General features: G+C 44.6%; 1 protein-coding gene across 2 annotated transcripts in view; it reads right to left on the bottom strand.

Moving 5' to 3' along the window:
• The window catches only part of RFC2 (replication factor C 2), a 61,172-nt gene extending 52,987 nt beyond the window's left edge, over positions 1–8,185 (bottom strand). The window contains exons 1-4 of one of the 2 annotated variants that reach the window (XM_086491860.1): positions 7,753–8,185; positions 7,554–7,660; positions 7,363–7,464; positions 7,088–7,283 (exon numbers count right to left, since the gene is read on the bottom strand). In XM_086491860.1, coding sequence (XP_086347986.1) covers positions 7,088–7,283; positions 7,363–7,464; positions 7,554–7,660; positions 7,753–7,992 — 645 coding nt within the window. In that variant the 5' untranslated portion in view covers positions 7,993–8,185. The remainder of the gene's footprint in view (positions 1–7,087; positions 7,284–7,362; positions 7,465–7,553; positions 7,661–7,752) is intronic. The other variant, XM_086491861.1, reaches the window with a different exon arrangement.
• Between the last annotated feature and the right edge of the window lie 8,044 nt (positions 8,186–16,229).

The following is a 16,229-nucleotide window of genomic DNA, read 5'->3' as shown; positions in this document are numbered from 1 at the left end:
AGACGACCACGGCGCTGTCCTTATAGTACCAAGGGACTCCTAGGAGGATGTCACACCCTTCCAAAGGCATGATGTAAAAGTACTCGTGCCCTAAATTCTCAGAGAGAGAGAGAGAGAGAGAGAGAGAGAGAGAGACAAAAACATACACACAGAGTTTGCGTAATGGCTATATCACGTCCGGGTGCCGCTAGAACTGCCTCTGCTGGTGGTCCCATCCTCTCGGACGTAATCTAGAGCCGCGCCGCCGATTCAGGTGAAATGAAGTTGACCTTGGCTCCTCAATCAAAAAAGATAAGGGCTTCCTAATCTTTCACTTTGCCCCAAGCTCGGCAAAGTTCTGTACTTTCATCTATCTCGCTTGGGTCAGTACCCATGTAATCTGGTACCAGTCCTGCTTTCATCTTGCCTTTTCTGCCACGTTCCTCTGCTTCTCTAGAACTCTCTGGCATGTCTTCAGTTTGTCCTTGATGTGCCTTTTTAGGGCACTTTGCGGAGATGTGCCCTTGTTCCCCGCAACCAAAACACTTCCCCTCTTTGAGATAGTTAGCCCTTTCTCGAAGAGTCAGTCGGGGTCGTGTATCCTTCTTTTCCTAGGAAGTCTTTCTACTTTCATAGTTGGAAGTCTGTCTGGTCCTTTGAGTCAAGATTTCATCAGTGGGGTCAGTCAAATTCCCCGAATGTATCGAGAACCCCTGTTTCGCATGACCCATTACTTCTTGAATAGAATCCGACTTTTGTTCAAGACAGTAATCTCATATCTCTGTAGGGAGTCCGCAGCAAAACCGCTCAATTTGTTCCTTAAAGGTGACCTTCTTAAATGAAGAGGTTGGTAGAAAAGAGTCCCAAAACCTCTCGCAATAAGCATCTAAAGAATCTCCCTTGGTCATCCGAAGATGGTTCGGAGCGGTTCTTACATCCCGTTTGTACTCCCAGGTAAGCCAAGAAGAAATAAAGAGCCGTTTGAATTTCAACCACTTGTTCTTTCCTCAGAAGAAGGGTGGACCACCATGTTCGAGCATTTCCTTTCAGAAAAGATGCAACCCTCCAGAGAAGGCCATGTCAATCTACTGGATGAAGGCCAAAGCTCTTAGAGCATCTCAAAATCCAAAAAAGGATTCAAATTTTATCAATTGTCCACCTTCTTTAAATTCCTTTTTCTTGCTCGTCTTCGAGGCAGTCATATTGGTTGGCTCTATAGAAGTGCTTCTTCTTCGCATAAAACATGTGGTCGTCGAAGTCCGAACTGTCTAAAGATGACTCCTCCGTAGAGCTATCAGAAATTGGTCGGAATTTGAGTTTCTTTGCCTTTTCCTTGCTCTTTCCAAAGCTTTGCTTTTTGCTTCGCTTTTAAACTTTCTGTCCTCCTCACTTGAGTCGGAAGAGCTAGAAGAACTGTCAGAAGAAGAGGAAGAAGAAGAATTGGGTAGTCCTTCAAAACGCAGACGCTTGTTCTGCTTTCTTGCAGATGCAAAAAAAGATTGACGGCCCAAGTAACGAGGGTAGTCAGTCCCTTTCTTGCGCTTCTTCAAGTGCTTCTTCGATTGATTCTTCCTGTCCAAAAGCTGACTGATCTGGGTCTGAAACACCCTTGAAGTTCTTGTTTTGTAAACATCCTCGAAGAAGGACGTTTCTTGATTGCCGGTTTAATTGGTGGTTCAGTGGCTTTCTGCCACTGAGTATGCACTTCAACCATGGAGTACTGAAACAAAAAAATCTGCAACTGGGGATCTTTAGCAAATTGAAGCATTTGCTTTGTGCACTCGTCAACCTGTTGTCAACGTTGCATCTCCAAAAGTTCATATTGTGTACGCCGATGCGGCCCATACTCATCTTTTGTTAAGTCGTTTAAATCTTTTGCATTGTCTCCTCCCTCCTCAACGGTTGCGAGGTCAAATGATTCTTTTCGGATAAGTGTCGCGAGAAAAGGGATCGGATCTCCCGGTAGAAGAGAAATTGGCCGTGCTTTGATACCACTGTAGCAAACTTGTACACCCCAAGTCAAGATTCTACCGCGACACAACAAAGATTCACTTCAAAATACTTCACAAAATAAGAGAGTCGCCACGGCCCGGCGTAGTTCCGTGCCAAGAGACATTGGCCCCAAAGACTGGTGCCCCTTACGATATTTCTATTTATATTAATCTTCGAGCAAGGTACAACCGGCCTGCGAGTACTCGCTCTCAGACTCTGCGTCCAGATGCCCTCCAAAGTGAGCCCGTTGGGTCACTCATAAAAGTTTTACAAGGGTTGCTAAAAGCAAAGCCCCAAAAGCATTAAACTTAAAAGCAATGGCTCCAAAAGCATCTTCTCTCAAATCTGCCAGCAAAAGCAGCTAGCGGTAATTGCGGAAATCTGTACGCACTGCCACATCAGCAAGTCAGTGTAAACTGCGGAGATCCGTACAGTCAACGTAAAACACGGAGGTTCCCTACATCTGCCACGTCAGCAGCCAGGGTGATTTACGAAGTCCGTACAACTCGGCAGCGCGCTGTTTCTATTTGCTCTATATCCCCAGGCCCCGCCTCTACCAATGTCCATAAGTTGGAACAACTCATAAGGTGAAAACTTTAATGTCCTGGGTCATGCCACGTCATCAAGTTGTGACATAGACCCTAAGAAGAGCTAGCAAAAGACTAAGCGTCGGGAGATGATGGCAGCATCGTACCACCCAACCCGCGATTTGCAGAACCTGCCGTTGACATGGCAGCGTTGTACGAGCAGCCCAATGGAGGCAAGCTTTTGCACCAGATGCTTTTGAAGGTGATGCTTTTAAATAGCAGATGCTTTTGGGAGGCCAAGAGCCTTTAAATATGTACACAATTTCCTAATTATCTATCTCTCGGTGTCTCTCTCAAGCTGATAACCTTGGAGGACCAATGTGAACACTATACCATTGGACTACCATCACTGCTACAAAAGTTGTGAGGTCCCCACCCCGTCGTATCAAACAACGGATCTGATGGTAAACTTGGTGGCCACTAGATCTATAGCGGAAGCAAACAAAATGGTTCAGGGTTCAACTAGCGGACGATCTCTCATCACAAAGTGAGTCGAGTTCAAGCCTACTAACAACGAGATCTAGCTCCACCTCGCAGGGGAAGCGTACTTAACTATCTAGCGATCCTAAGACCCACCTTCCAAGAGGAGAGAAACCCCGAGTGCCTTTTTCCCCATGTTTCAGAGGCACGTACTCTCGAGGATTCGCCGCTCTAGGGGCAATGAGTAATACCAATATCGAGTAAGCACTATGGGGACAGAGAGTTCCCGACCAATCGGGACCACCCATCTCGTAGGCATTGGCAACCCGAGCCAAGCCCCCACTTTCCACCCCCACACTCACACTTCCTCGTGTGACCTAATTACTACCACAAAGGTTGTTCAACATAGATATTCCTTGTTTAATTCCGAATCACATGGTTCGTTAAAACAACCCTTCAACCAGTATTACAAACAACACCAAGACAGAATTCTAGTAAAAATTCTACTCAAACTTATTCATAAAAGTTCCAATGTTCTGGAGGTACAACATCCCCCCTCCAGCGAGAGTTTACTCCTCCCGTTGTCGCCTAGCTGCCCATACAACTAAGTATGTCCACCTCATAGAAAGCACGTCATGGACACTCCCACCGCATAGAAAGCAAAACGTGGGTTCCCACCGCATAGAAAGCAAGTCGTGGGTATCCACCGCATAAAAAGCAAGTCGTGGATTCAAGAGCCCTAACGAGGAACTCTGCCCCCTGTGATCAGTAGGGGGGTCAGGACTGATTCAACATTGGAAATAAAATGAACATGTCGAGCTAAATTTTCCCTGGCAAACATTCTTTCCTCTTGCAAACAGCATACCCATCAATCATTTCTTTCCTACTTTATACTTAAATGTACTATGCATTCAATGCCGAGGTTTCTGTCGGATTTCTCCAACATGTTCGGGGATATGTTCATTCCTAACTAATCGTATGCAATGTTAATTAAACAACTTAAATAGAAATTGGGACCTACCTCTTCCATTTCTTCGTCAATAGCCCGTGGGATGGCCAATATTTGCTCGTCCATGGGAGCCTTTCCTTTTCCGTTGACATTGCTTGTTCCCGCCTCGCGGTCGTGGGCTCCACCGAAGCGAGTTCTCTTAACCGGGGCCATTTTTCTCACTACTTAAATGATAGACTTGAAAAAAAAGAGTTAAGGTCCGAGAGTAACATGACAAACCAATCGGCAGATTAGATTTATTAAAGACTCCTCCTTATGCACGAGGTTAGATTTCTCCCTTTTTGCCCTAGCAATTTTAAGGGTAATTCTGTATCCACCCTATGGGAAACGACTCTAAGGTTAATTACTTGGCTTAGATGATTAAGAAATTCAGAGTTTTTCTAATTGATTCACGAAAGATATGAAGTAAGCAAGCTCATTCATTTTCCTAGGGCAATATGAAGGTGCAGAGTGACCGTAGGCATGTGTGATGGAAAAACCTCCTTCTTATTGGACTAATGGCGGATTAATTTTTCAGCCTTAATCGCATCTAAAGGTGAGAGAAGATTAAGTATAATTTAATTACAACTCTATTGAGTAGTGAAAGATTGAATTCTGACAAATCTACACTATTACTAGCTGACAATTTATTGACTGTACCGCCTAGAGAGAGAATCTTTCGTAATCATGCATTAATCCTTGATTAAGGATGATGAATGGCTGAATAAATTAACTAAATGAATGATAATTATGTAATGAAGTATAGCTATGAAAACTTAGAGAGCAGTTATAGAGAATTATAGCTAAAAGTAGGCATAGAAGACAAGAATTATGAGTGGGTAATGATGAGATTAAGAAGAGCAGTAATTAAACCATAATTATCGTGATTAGGGACTAAGAATCCTCTTAAATTTCTGATGCAATGAATCCTCGAGATGCAGCACCTCCCTCCTTGCTTCTCCTTCAAAAGCTGTGTGTGCCGACAGCACCTTCCTAGCGTGTAGGTGTGTGAGTATGCAATGTGTGTGTGAGCATATATGTCTGTGTGTGTGTAGGCCTTTAAATAGGCTCCTACAGGATGAAAATCGATTTGTGTTGCTAATTGCATCTGGATGAGCACTCATTCCTTGCATGGCAAGTCCAGTTGCCTACCCACCAAGTGTCCAGTTGGCTCAGTAAACTGACTCTCACACTGAGTTGCAGGCTTGGCAGCTTCCCCAAGACTCCCACAAAGCAAGAGGGCGCCCCCTAGCTGCTAAAGCAGGTCTAGAGTGGGCTGGGACCTGTTCCCACACAGCCTCGGGCCCCCGATGCCTCCCGGATAATTTTGTGAAAATTTGGTTTTAGGCTAAAACGGGCCATACGAGTCGGATTTTGATGCCGTAAATTGCTATACTAAGCTCTAACTAAGACGTACGGGTCTGAGTACTTGCCATATTTAGCACCCCCCGGGGTCCGAAAATGCATTTTTTTCAAATTCGGGGTACGGGTGCAGATTTCCGAGACGGTCGAGACTGGACGATTCGGATAACCAAAAACTTACTATTTTTTAAAAAAATTCACAAAAATTATTTTAATTCACATTTTGAAGCTTTATAACATTCTAAACATCATGGCACTGACAGAATCTGAAAAACTGCTAAAAATAGTAACTTATTCCATTGTATTCATTTCGTGGTACAAGGGTGCTCTTGTGATCAGGTCAGAGACCTTACAAAAGCACTCTTTATTCAAGTCAGTTTTGACTATTAAAGAGCTACAACCTTATGATAGGAACTGAACCATAACTGTGGTGCAAGATGGGAAGCCAGTCTCCTTTTGAGTTCGACTCACTGAGCCACATGATTTCTGTCTTTAGATACTGTTGAACATTGTTTGAGCATACTGTTTAGAATTTGCTCGAAATGGATTATTTGTTCTAAAACTGTCTTGGTGCTGATTGGGTTTGCTTCTAGTTTTGATGCTGGATTTAACCATGTTTGGAAAATCCTATAAATAACTCATGGCTAGAACATTGGTTTGGGAGGAGTATTCAAGAGAAAACTGTGATTGAAAGATTTGAATATCTCATGGCTCGGGACTAATCTTGGGAGAAGTATTATATTAGTGTTGTCTTTGGAAACCTCTAAGTGACGCAGACTGTGGTCTGGGGAGCGTTTAGTTGTAAATGGAACCTATGAATGACGCAGGCTGCGGTCTGGGGAGCTATCAGACCTGTGAATCTCATGGCTCTGACTTTGGTTCCAAGGGGAAGTATTCATGGAAAAGTGTGGCCTTTGAATTTCTCATGTATTGGGACCTCAATTCTCAGAGGGAATAATTCATTAGAGAGTTTGTCTTTATGTCTTGTGACTGCATCTGTAATCATCTTAGTTGCATCGTGATATGCCAACTATATATATTCCATATTGGGTGAGATTGCATAAGTATGTAATCTTAGTGCATCGAGACACCCCTTTCAAAATCAGTGCAGTCTGGGTGTGATGGCTAACTTTGCTACACCAAAATATCAAGAGCTCCAATACACAATGAGAAAACTAAATGACCCTTGGATTTTTGAACTAACTGGATTGAGTTTTGCAAGTCTAATCGCGACAATTACTTTTCTTTCAAGAGGGGGATATGTCACAAAATAGGTGACGTGTCAACCACTAAAGACGAAGGGGGGTAGGGACTCCATAATCCTAACCCTAGCCGACTTATTGAAGACAGCCTTGACGACCAAAGGGGTTAGGATTTTTAAAAGGGGTTAGGATTAAAAATCCTAACCCATGGAGACACAAACATGTTCTATCTCGAAGGTCGGCATGCTCTAGCAAAGGACCCATTCAACACAGGGAGGTGGGGGGGTAGGGTACTAAAATATCCCTGTTTTCTTTCACAAATCAAAAGATCCAAAGAATGCCACAGGCTGTGAGCAGGAAATAAGCACCAAGGGAAGGCAACTGGTTCAAACTCGGTGAAAAGATCCATGCATGATTGTCTCTTGCCATTATGAACACTATGTAAAGCTGAAAGCTGAAGCTTGGCCCATCATACTTCTTGCCCATAGTGGCCAAACACCTACTTTAAAGACAAAATAGCCAGGAACAACTTCAGACATTACAGTTTGATCGCGTACATTTTCAGCTTGTACAACCCGCAGCAGTCGATCCAATATATCACGGTCTGAAAGCCTTGAAAATCGTACAATTGCGCATCTGCTCTGGATTGGTTCAATGATCTTTGCAGATGTATTGCATGCCAGAGCAAATCTGGTTGTGTTAGAATAGATCTCCATCGTCCGGCGAAGTGCTTGTTGTGCACCACTGGTCATGCTGAAGCAGCACCAAAAACCACAGTCATGGCCCAAAAAAGGTAGAAAATAAGTAGAAGATTTTGAGAAAGCTACGCAACCTGTCAGCTTCATCCAAGAGAATGATTTTATGCCTTCCTGGAGGTAAAGTGACTTTCTTCTGAGCGAACATCTTTATCTTATTTCTGACTACATCAATCCCCCTGCCAATACACGAAGGGCTAATATTATACAGGAAAACACAAATATGTCAGTCCCACCTAAAAAATGCTGAGCGTTTTAGGACGAGTACCTGTCATCTGAGGCATTAAGCTCCAGAACTGCTTCCTTAAAATTTGCTCCTAAAAGCTCATGTGCGAGTGCAAGAATACTTGTGGTCTTCCCTGTTCCTGGAGGACCCTATTGCACGTGTCAAGGAGCTGCGAATCAAAAAATATGCTTGCATTTCCACATGATGTAGTGTAAAGCATGGGCTATTGCACGTAGCTTACGCATACGTATGTGGGTGACCGCAGTCCTGTTTGCATGCAAACAAAATTCCTATAGGATACAGCAAAGATCAGATTGGGCATGTTGCCATCCCTTGCAATAACCTGCAGCCTACAAACAGCGTCTTCATTTCCTACAATATCGGCTATTTTATGCGGCCTGTATTTCTCCACCCATGGCAAGTCGTAATCTTTCGCCGCAGACGTTGCAGGGTTGCTAGCTGAAGCAGGAGCAATAGCCATCTCAAGGACGTTCCTGCGTAGAAATCTCTTGGTAACCCAGCTGCAGGTCGACTGCTCCGAAGGCGCCAAACAATTTTCTAAGGGTGGGTTCAGACTAGGCGGCGGAAGAAGGGGCGTCGATCTTCCATGACGAAATTTGATTGGTTGGAGTTGAGGCACTCTTCCGCCGGGCCCTCCATTTTTCTTCCGACCCCCGCCACCCCCGCCCCCCCCCCCCCCCCCCGGGAAGAGTTGATGGCCTCTCTCAGCCCCCTTCACTTTTTCACTTTTCCTCCTCCACACTGCTCACACTAGACGGCGGCAGATTTGCGAAGGCCCGCTGGTTCAGTCTGAACCCAGCCTAAATTCTCAAAAAAATGTTATGTCCAAGCGGACATGGTGTGGGTGAGGGCTCATCTCGACGTGCCAGTGGCGAACGTCATTTTTTAGTTACTTTTGAGATGATTGTGCCTCATCCAAGGTCACACGTAGACCACGTACTTGTCTTAGGCCCGTGTCTCTCCCATCTCGCTCGTGGCCACCAAAGGGCAGCCACATTGGGCTAATTAAAAAAAAAGGCAACCTTTATCTACAACCAGTGGAGAAAGCCAAATGGTAAAGCTTCCGGTTTCGGCGCTAACTGCCAGCGCGTGAAAAAATCTTTCACCTCACCTTTTTGCAGTTGGACACCCATGGGGAAAACTTGGCCCGGGGGGGGGTGCCCGCCTCTCTGACATGAGTGGGAGGCCAACTTTCACTTTGATTGCCCGCCACCTTGGCATGGTCGCCGATTGCCCGCCCCAATGTGACACCCCCCTTAGCGGGGGCCCACACGCGGTGGGGTAACTGTTATGGGCTACCCCCCCCCCCCAAACTGGTCTATCCTTTGTTTTACATTCCCCAAAAATTGCCCAAGCAGTCACATGTTCAGTGGTAGTTTTCGTTGCGTTGATCAATGCGCCAAGGAAGTGATGAAATGGACAGGAGAGAGAGCGGAGGAGGAGAGAGAGTAGATAGCGATTTCCAAACTTGGGCTTTCGAGATGAAAACGCCTTACATCAACCATGGAAAATTGCGTTATGTCCAAACCAAAGTGGTGGTGAGATCCCCAAAGCACATCATCGGGCCACGCGATGCAATTGCACCACTTTGGGATGCAGTTGGCCTACCCCCCCTTAAAATTATTGATTACAGGATTCTTTTGCGTGTGTGAGCAAAGCTACGTTCGTAATCTTTCTGGCTTACGGATTACCCCCCACCATGTGGTACCTAATATACTATGCCGATTTTGGCATAGTTGCATCAGTAACATCTTGATTCATAAGTATGCTCTGTGTGACCACATTCTCACTATTCAACTAGTTTTTTAAGCTTTGGTGATAAGTTACTGAGGAATGTAAGTGGTGGGTGTCACTCGGTGATTGTCTCTTGGCCGACACATTTGTATTTCACACACTAATGCATCAAGCCAGGAGTGGAGACAAGTTATCCACACTAGTAGATACACACTCAAAGAGAGCTCATGCAATGTAGAGTTAGGAGAGCGACACTTAGTGGAGTTTGGTTACCGGCCATCAAACACTTTTCGACCGAGGCGTAGATTTTTGCATCAAAACTATAGGTGGAGTTTGACTAGACACTTTGTGATCAAAGCGTAGATTTTTGTATCAACACTACATGTGGAGTTATAGGTTTACAACCATTTTCTCCATGTTCACAAGCAAGCAATGTTATTGCTTTGTTAATGCATATTTGACAGTACAGGCTATTGTTAGATTCTCTATGTTTTCAGAGATCGAATTGCATGGGTGTTTGGCCTATGTATGATTACTTGTGGATAGATTGTGCATAGCCATACCGGCTTCGGATTACTATTCATAGGATGTCTTGAATCTTCTCTTTTCATATGGAAAAGTTTGTGTCATCAAACTTTCGGATGTTATAGATGTACTTCTTAGAAGAAGGGGACATAATTGTAAAGTGGTAAACACCATGACAAGAATAACAAAACTATGGCAAGAATTCTAGGGAAATTTTGGCAGTCTCCCCTGTAACTAGAGAAAAATCCTAATTGAGAATGATAGAAAACAATCTCAAAATCAAAGACTGATGCATAAAGAGTAAAACTGAATAGCCGTGCGTATGAATTCATCGTTGTACTTAGGCGTTTGAGCACTAAGAGGGCGATGACCACATGGATTCCCATTGGAAAGTTCTTGATGCCAAAGCTAGATCCAATATTGATCTACACCTCATAGAGTCTCACTATTGTTTGTGAAGCTACTTCTAAAGACTTATGGGATAAATTGTGCAATGTGCATGAGATCAGGAGCGCAAGTAACAAGGTGCACTTGATGAAGAAGTTATTCGAGCTTCATATGAAAGTAGGCGGTACAGTTTCTAAACAATTAAATGAGTTCAACATAATCTTCAGTTAGTTTATGTCACAAGGACTCAATTTTGATGAAGAGGCGGAGTCTATCTTCCTGGTGTACACTATAGCTTCCTGGCATACTCTCTAGCTTCCTCATGAGACACTTTTTGCATAGCCATAAGTAACTCTTGTTGGGGTAAAGGCATTGCACCTTTGGTCGGGGCCAGACGTCCGGTGTCCGACCGCCCGCCCACCGTGTGTACACTTCCTTATTCTTTGTATACATAAAATTAAGGAGCTCCTCACTCAAACTTCGTGAGGTTGCTCCACACACAACATCTCGTGCTCCTCCCCTTCCCCGCACGCACCGCATCGTGCATGCACGCATCCGTGCACACGCACTCACAAGTGATATCAGAGCTACGACAACGAACCACACGTGCGATCGCTTCTCAACGACCAATTAGGAAGCGACAGAGCCCGTCGGCTATGCCGGAGCTTGGAGCTCAAGCTTGAGCTTGGCGGTGGCAACACATCCAACACGGATCAAGGCTTGATCGGATGAGATCTCGAATCTCGACGGTTCCCGACTACCCGACGCTTGCATCCCTCCTTTGGTGAAAAAGGGAATCTGCGGACATTTGCAGCCAATGGGATCGAGGGCAAAGCAAGCCTCAACCCATTGGGGAATTTTGCAAAAGCTTGTAGGAGTTGGGTAGTGCTGGAGGAAGAGATTATCAAGGCCTACCCACTGTGTACAAAATAAAGGGCAAATTGGAAGCCCTGGGAATTTCAGGCAACCATAGTAGCAACTCGAGCAAGTGCAATCTGGCAAGGCAGCGTGAGTAGTAGCAAGAGCATTCGGGCAGTGCAGCAAATTTGGAGCAGCCGCGGCAACAATGCTGGTAGCGTGCAACAGCAAGCAGGACAGAGCATTGCAAAGCTTGCATGTGTGTGTACATCCACACACATACCCAAATTCCCATCTCTACGACTCATCAGGCTCGTCATTTTTTGTTTGTAGCTCATCAAATTTTTGACAGAGAATCTTTTAATTTTTAATTAACCTTTGTGTGCAAGAGCCCGCTCCCACGGGTCCTCGACAAACCTGACCCCCCGCTCCTACTAAACCCTCGACACCCCGACCCATCAGCTCTCTCACACACGGCTCACACACATGCCCGAGAACGAGAGAGAACAAGTGAGTGAGAGAGAGAGCTTTGAGACATAGAGAGTTGTGTGTGTGTGTGTGTGTGTGTGTGTGTGAGAGAGAGAGAGAGAGAGAGAAAGAGAGAGAGTGGAGAGAGCGTGAGAGTAGGGATTTGCGATTTCAACGACCGCAACTTCTGCGATTTCTCTTTGGCCCGGACTATGACATTCCGGTTGAGAGCGCTTCTCTCTCGACAATTCTCTCGGCATTCCTCCTCTACGGCTTCAAGCATCGGCGATTAGCATCACCTCAACGCATCGGTTTCGACACCGATTTCTATGGCTTGGCATTGGCCTCGAGCATTTACATTAGCTTGGTGCATTGGTTTTGACACCGATTAGGCGGCTATTCGGCTAGCGTGCTTTCGTTCGGTGGCGGAAGATGGCATCGACGATGATTTCTTGACCTCGACACATTAGGAGACCACAAAGCGAGAGCGGCATTGGCTCTCCTCTAGCCCCATCCGGAGCAGTCCCCGGTTCCGACATAGTCTCCGCGGTGTTTCGCTTCGACATTTTCCCAGTTTTTTGGCTTCGACGGCACATACAGACACATACGGCTCTAACGGCCCATTCCAGAGCAGGTTTTTCCCTCGAGCATGCTCAGCTCTTGGACGGTGTTTTTGATCGACGTGTTTACCGACGGATGAGGTAGTGTGTGCCAATTTCCCATCGGTTTTGCTTACATGTTGCACAGTCTTTGCAGTACAGCTTATGTGGCACATGTAGTGCTCATGTATGATTGTGTGGAGCTTTCCAGAGAGCTTATGGTGTAGTTTCATGCTATCTATGCATTTGCGAATATAGTTTGAGCTAGTTACAGCTTGCAGGTAGCAGGTTCGCAGGTTTACAAGCGTTTTTGGATAATATACGTCCATAGAGCCACTCGGTCAGGAGTGAGCTATATTTTCCAGGGTGTTGACAGTGCTATGTATGTCATTTATTGATTTTGCTACTGAGACACTAAGTGTCTATTTTCATGCGTATTTGGTGAGATTTTTGAGTTTTTGCTCAGTTTTCATGGGAATCTCTGTCAGATTTTTCCAAAATTCTCGTCATGGTTTATGCATATTCGTAGTTTGCTCTCTGATGGTTTAGTGGTTGAGTTTACTCCCACTCTGGCAGTTATTTGCAATTTTTTAGCTTGCGGTTTGCGTTGAGTTTTGACTCATTTTGCAAAGGAAATTATGTTCGTTTTTCCCCGTCTTCTCGCCATAAAAGTTTGCAGTGTTATGCCATCTTGTATAGTGGCCGATATACTCCCACTTTGACAGTGATCGAGTGTTTACTCTCACTTTGACAGGTTTTGTCAGCTTGGACATGGTTTGATGTTCTTGTACCCACTCTCGCAGGAGTGAAGATCAGCATATGCTTGTGTGGCTACAGACAGACAGTCACACGTTTCACAAGTTTTTGTTGTTTTTTGCATGCAATTGCTTTTGTGGGATGCGTTTTGAGCTAGTTTGCTCTCTACTTGCGTATATGGTTATGGGCTTTGCGCTCGGTTGAGCAGTTTGTCCCAATTTATGTTTGCAGATAGCATATTGTGGAGTTGTTTATGCATATGCGAGCATCGGTTTTGATGCTATTGGTCATGGTTTTCATGATTGTGAGTGGTCAAGTGATCTCCCACTTTGTTACCATTTCGGCATTCACTTAGGGCAATAGATATGTGTGACAGTGAGAGACGGTGATCTCGTTCTTACCGATACATACAATGTTGTCACACATGACACATTAGGCATCGTTGTTTTAGATGTATGAGACAACAGCAAGGATGTATACATGATGCAGATACGGCTTTGACACATGTTAGAGAGTTTGTTCCAGTGGCAGTCTATGCCAATGACGATGATGTCATGCTTGCATCAAGTGTACCTCTTGCAGATATGTCTATGGATAACACACTTTCTCCACAGTGGTTACTAGATAGCGATGTTGCTTTCCACCTCACACCATGTCACGAGTGGTTCAACACATTTTCTAGTGGGAGTTTCGGTTGTGTGCACTTGGCTGATGGTTTGGCGTTTGACATAGATGGTGCATGAGACGTTTGTTTGTCTTTTCCTAGTGGTGCGTCATACACGCTATGACATGTGTGCTACGTTCCTCAACTGAGAAAGAGCTTGATCTCAGTGAGACAATTAGCAGATTTTGGTTGTTAGACACTTCTTAGAGACGAGTCTTTCCAGATGCATTGCGGTTCATTAGTGATTGCCAGAGGAGCCCGTAGTAGCAGCCTGGTATATCCTATGCATGTGTCTAAGGTTCGAGACGGTGGAGTCTCGATTTTGTTACTGGCATGCTTTGAGTGAGAGACGAGATGTGTCTCTTTCACAGGTGAGCTCCACCATGCTCACGAGAGAGAGCTTTCAGCTGTGCATGACGTGCCAACAGACTAGCCCTTAGGTGTAGAGTGCATGACGCGGCAATGCTCTAGTGAGACACAACAGGTGTTGTCAGCGTTTGCGTAGGCACAAGTAGAGAAGGTCTACTCCCTAAAGACACAAACAGATATGACAGACATGGAGTTCTTTGATATACTCATGTTAGAGGCTAATGAGTTGACACCAGGACGCACAGTTCCGCCTATGGGTGAGAGGGACGTAGCTATCCCAGTGTCGATGTTGACACATCCATAGGTGATGGGTAGTCTTGATGATGCAGTGATTGCAGATAGCTCAAGGGAGGCGAGTACAACTAGGTTTGCACATATTTTGTCAGCGTTCGGGCGTCTCATGTTCGACTTGTTAGTGTTGAGACCTGACCTAGCAGCTGCAGTGGGAGCATTTGCAACAGAGATTGTCAGTTGTACAATGACTGACACTAGCATGACACTTTGTGGAGCTTCACAGACCATACAGAGTTGTCTGCGAGATTTACATGCAGGCTCTAGCATGGGTACGCACGCTCGCCTACCACCAGAGCCGATAGACTACATGTAGATCGACTGAGTGAGCTAGTGGGCATAGGTTGAGAGAGTCTCTCACCTAGTTTCTTGTACATACGAGTAGTTTAGCTAGTAGGTCTCACTTATTGGTGCATCGCCTTTAAGTGGGAGTTTGTTGGGGTAAAGGCACCGCGCCTTTGCCTTGGGCTGGACGTTTGATGTATGCTCGATCGCCCACCGTGTGTACACTTCCTTATTCTTTGTATACATAAGAATACGGAGCTCCTCATTGAGACTTCCTAAGGGTTGCTCCACCCACATCATCTCGTGCTCCTCCTCTTTCCCGCATGCACCACACCGCATTTTGTACGCACGCATTTAGTGCACATGCACACTCACGACTCTACACCTAAGGGCTAGTCTACAACAATGTAATCGGTAATCTGTTCACTAAAGAGATTCATAGAAAATCCATTGAGCCTACCAAAGGAGGTGATGCATACGTTGTTAGCTCAAAGAAGCATCAAGGTTGCACCTACTTGTAGCAAAGAGTGGTGTTGCTATAAGCAAAATGTATAATATGCAGGTAATCATCCCATTTTTTGATGGCAACAAAGTATCATCCATTGAGATCCTTACAAATGCAATTGATAATAATGATAAACATTCTATTTGAAGGCGTGATTGCTTGGCACATTGCCTCAAGTGGGGCACATTTATCTTTATATGTTTACTCGCACAAGGAATGTGACAAGCATGTTGGAAATTGCATAAACATTGTGTTAGCGTTGAGTACAACAAAAATTGCTTTGATTTTTTGAATGTGACAATGATCCTACTTGAGATCTAAAGAATGTCAAGTATGTAAGGCATGTTGTAAGAGGGACCATGACAAATGTGTCCATGCAACAAAAAGAAAAAGAAAAAAAGAAAGCAGAGGAGCCATCTACCTCACATATTGTATCACTCCAAACACCCTTCACAATACCTCTCAACACATTGTTCCTATCGCTCTAGTCTCCCCCCCCCCCCCCCCCCCCCCCCCCCCCCCCCCCCCTCTTGGTATCCCTTCCAAAAATTGTAATTTGAAGTTATCAATGATGATTTTTTTACTTTTCTTGAAGTGCACATTTATTTGTTTGTGGCATGATTACCTTGATTGGCAATGTTGTTGAAGTAGCATTTTGGTACAAAAACTATGGGCTTGCGAAAACCATGGACTAAGTTACATATGTACATTGCACCCCTCACACAAAGAATTTGAAGGTGCACATTTCCTACTAAAGATAACACACAAGGTCTTTTTCATAGTCTTGTTGAGTACTATATGCTCATGGCATAAAATTCTAAAGACCCCAAAGTCATGGATACTGTCAACTCACAATGAGATTTGGGTCACAAGACCTCTCCCATTGGTTGTCACTTCACAAAAATACTATTGAATGAGCTCAAGTAGTGGGTCATATACATGATACAATAAGAACAAAACATGTGCAATGCAATGTCTTTTAGGTCTCAAAAACTTGGAGAGTAATATGGCCTTCATTGATCACAGCCAGCAGGGGAACCCTTGCAAATATCAACAAGATTTCCATGCTAGGATATTCAGTGTTGGATTTGTGGAAAGTCATTACACAACGAGTCTAGTTAGGGTATTCATGATCAAGCTTGGGAATGGAAGAATCACATCACAAAATTAGTGGGAACAAAAGAGGGAAATTTTGAAAAAAATGGAGCACACACTTCAAAAGGGATTGGTCAAAGCTGATTTGCATTTGCTTCTAT

The sequence above is a fragment of the Adiantum capillus-veneris genome, chromosome 20, assembly GCF_014529385.1.
Source record: "Adiantum capillus-veneris isolate H3 chromosome 20, ASM1452938v2, whole genome shotgun sequence".
Classification (NCBI taxonomy): Eukaryota; Viridiplantae; Streptophyta; class Polypodiopsida; order Polypodiales; family Pteridaceae; genus Adiantum; species Adiantum capillus-veneris.
The sequence above is the reverse complement of the archived record's forward strand: the minus strand, read 5'-3'. Positions and strand labels throughout refer to the sequence as shown.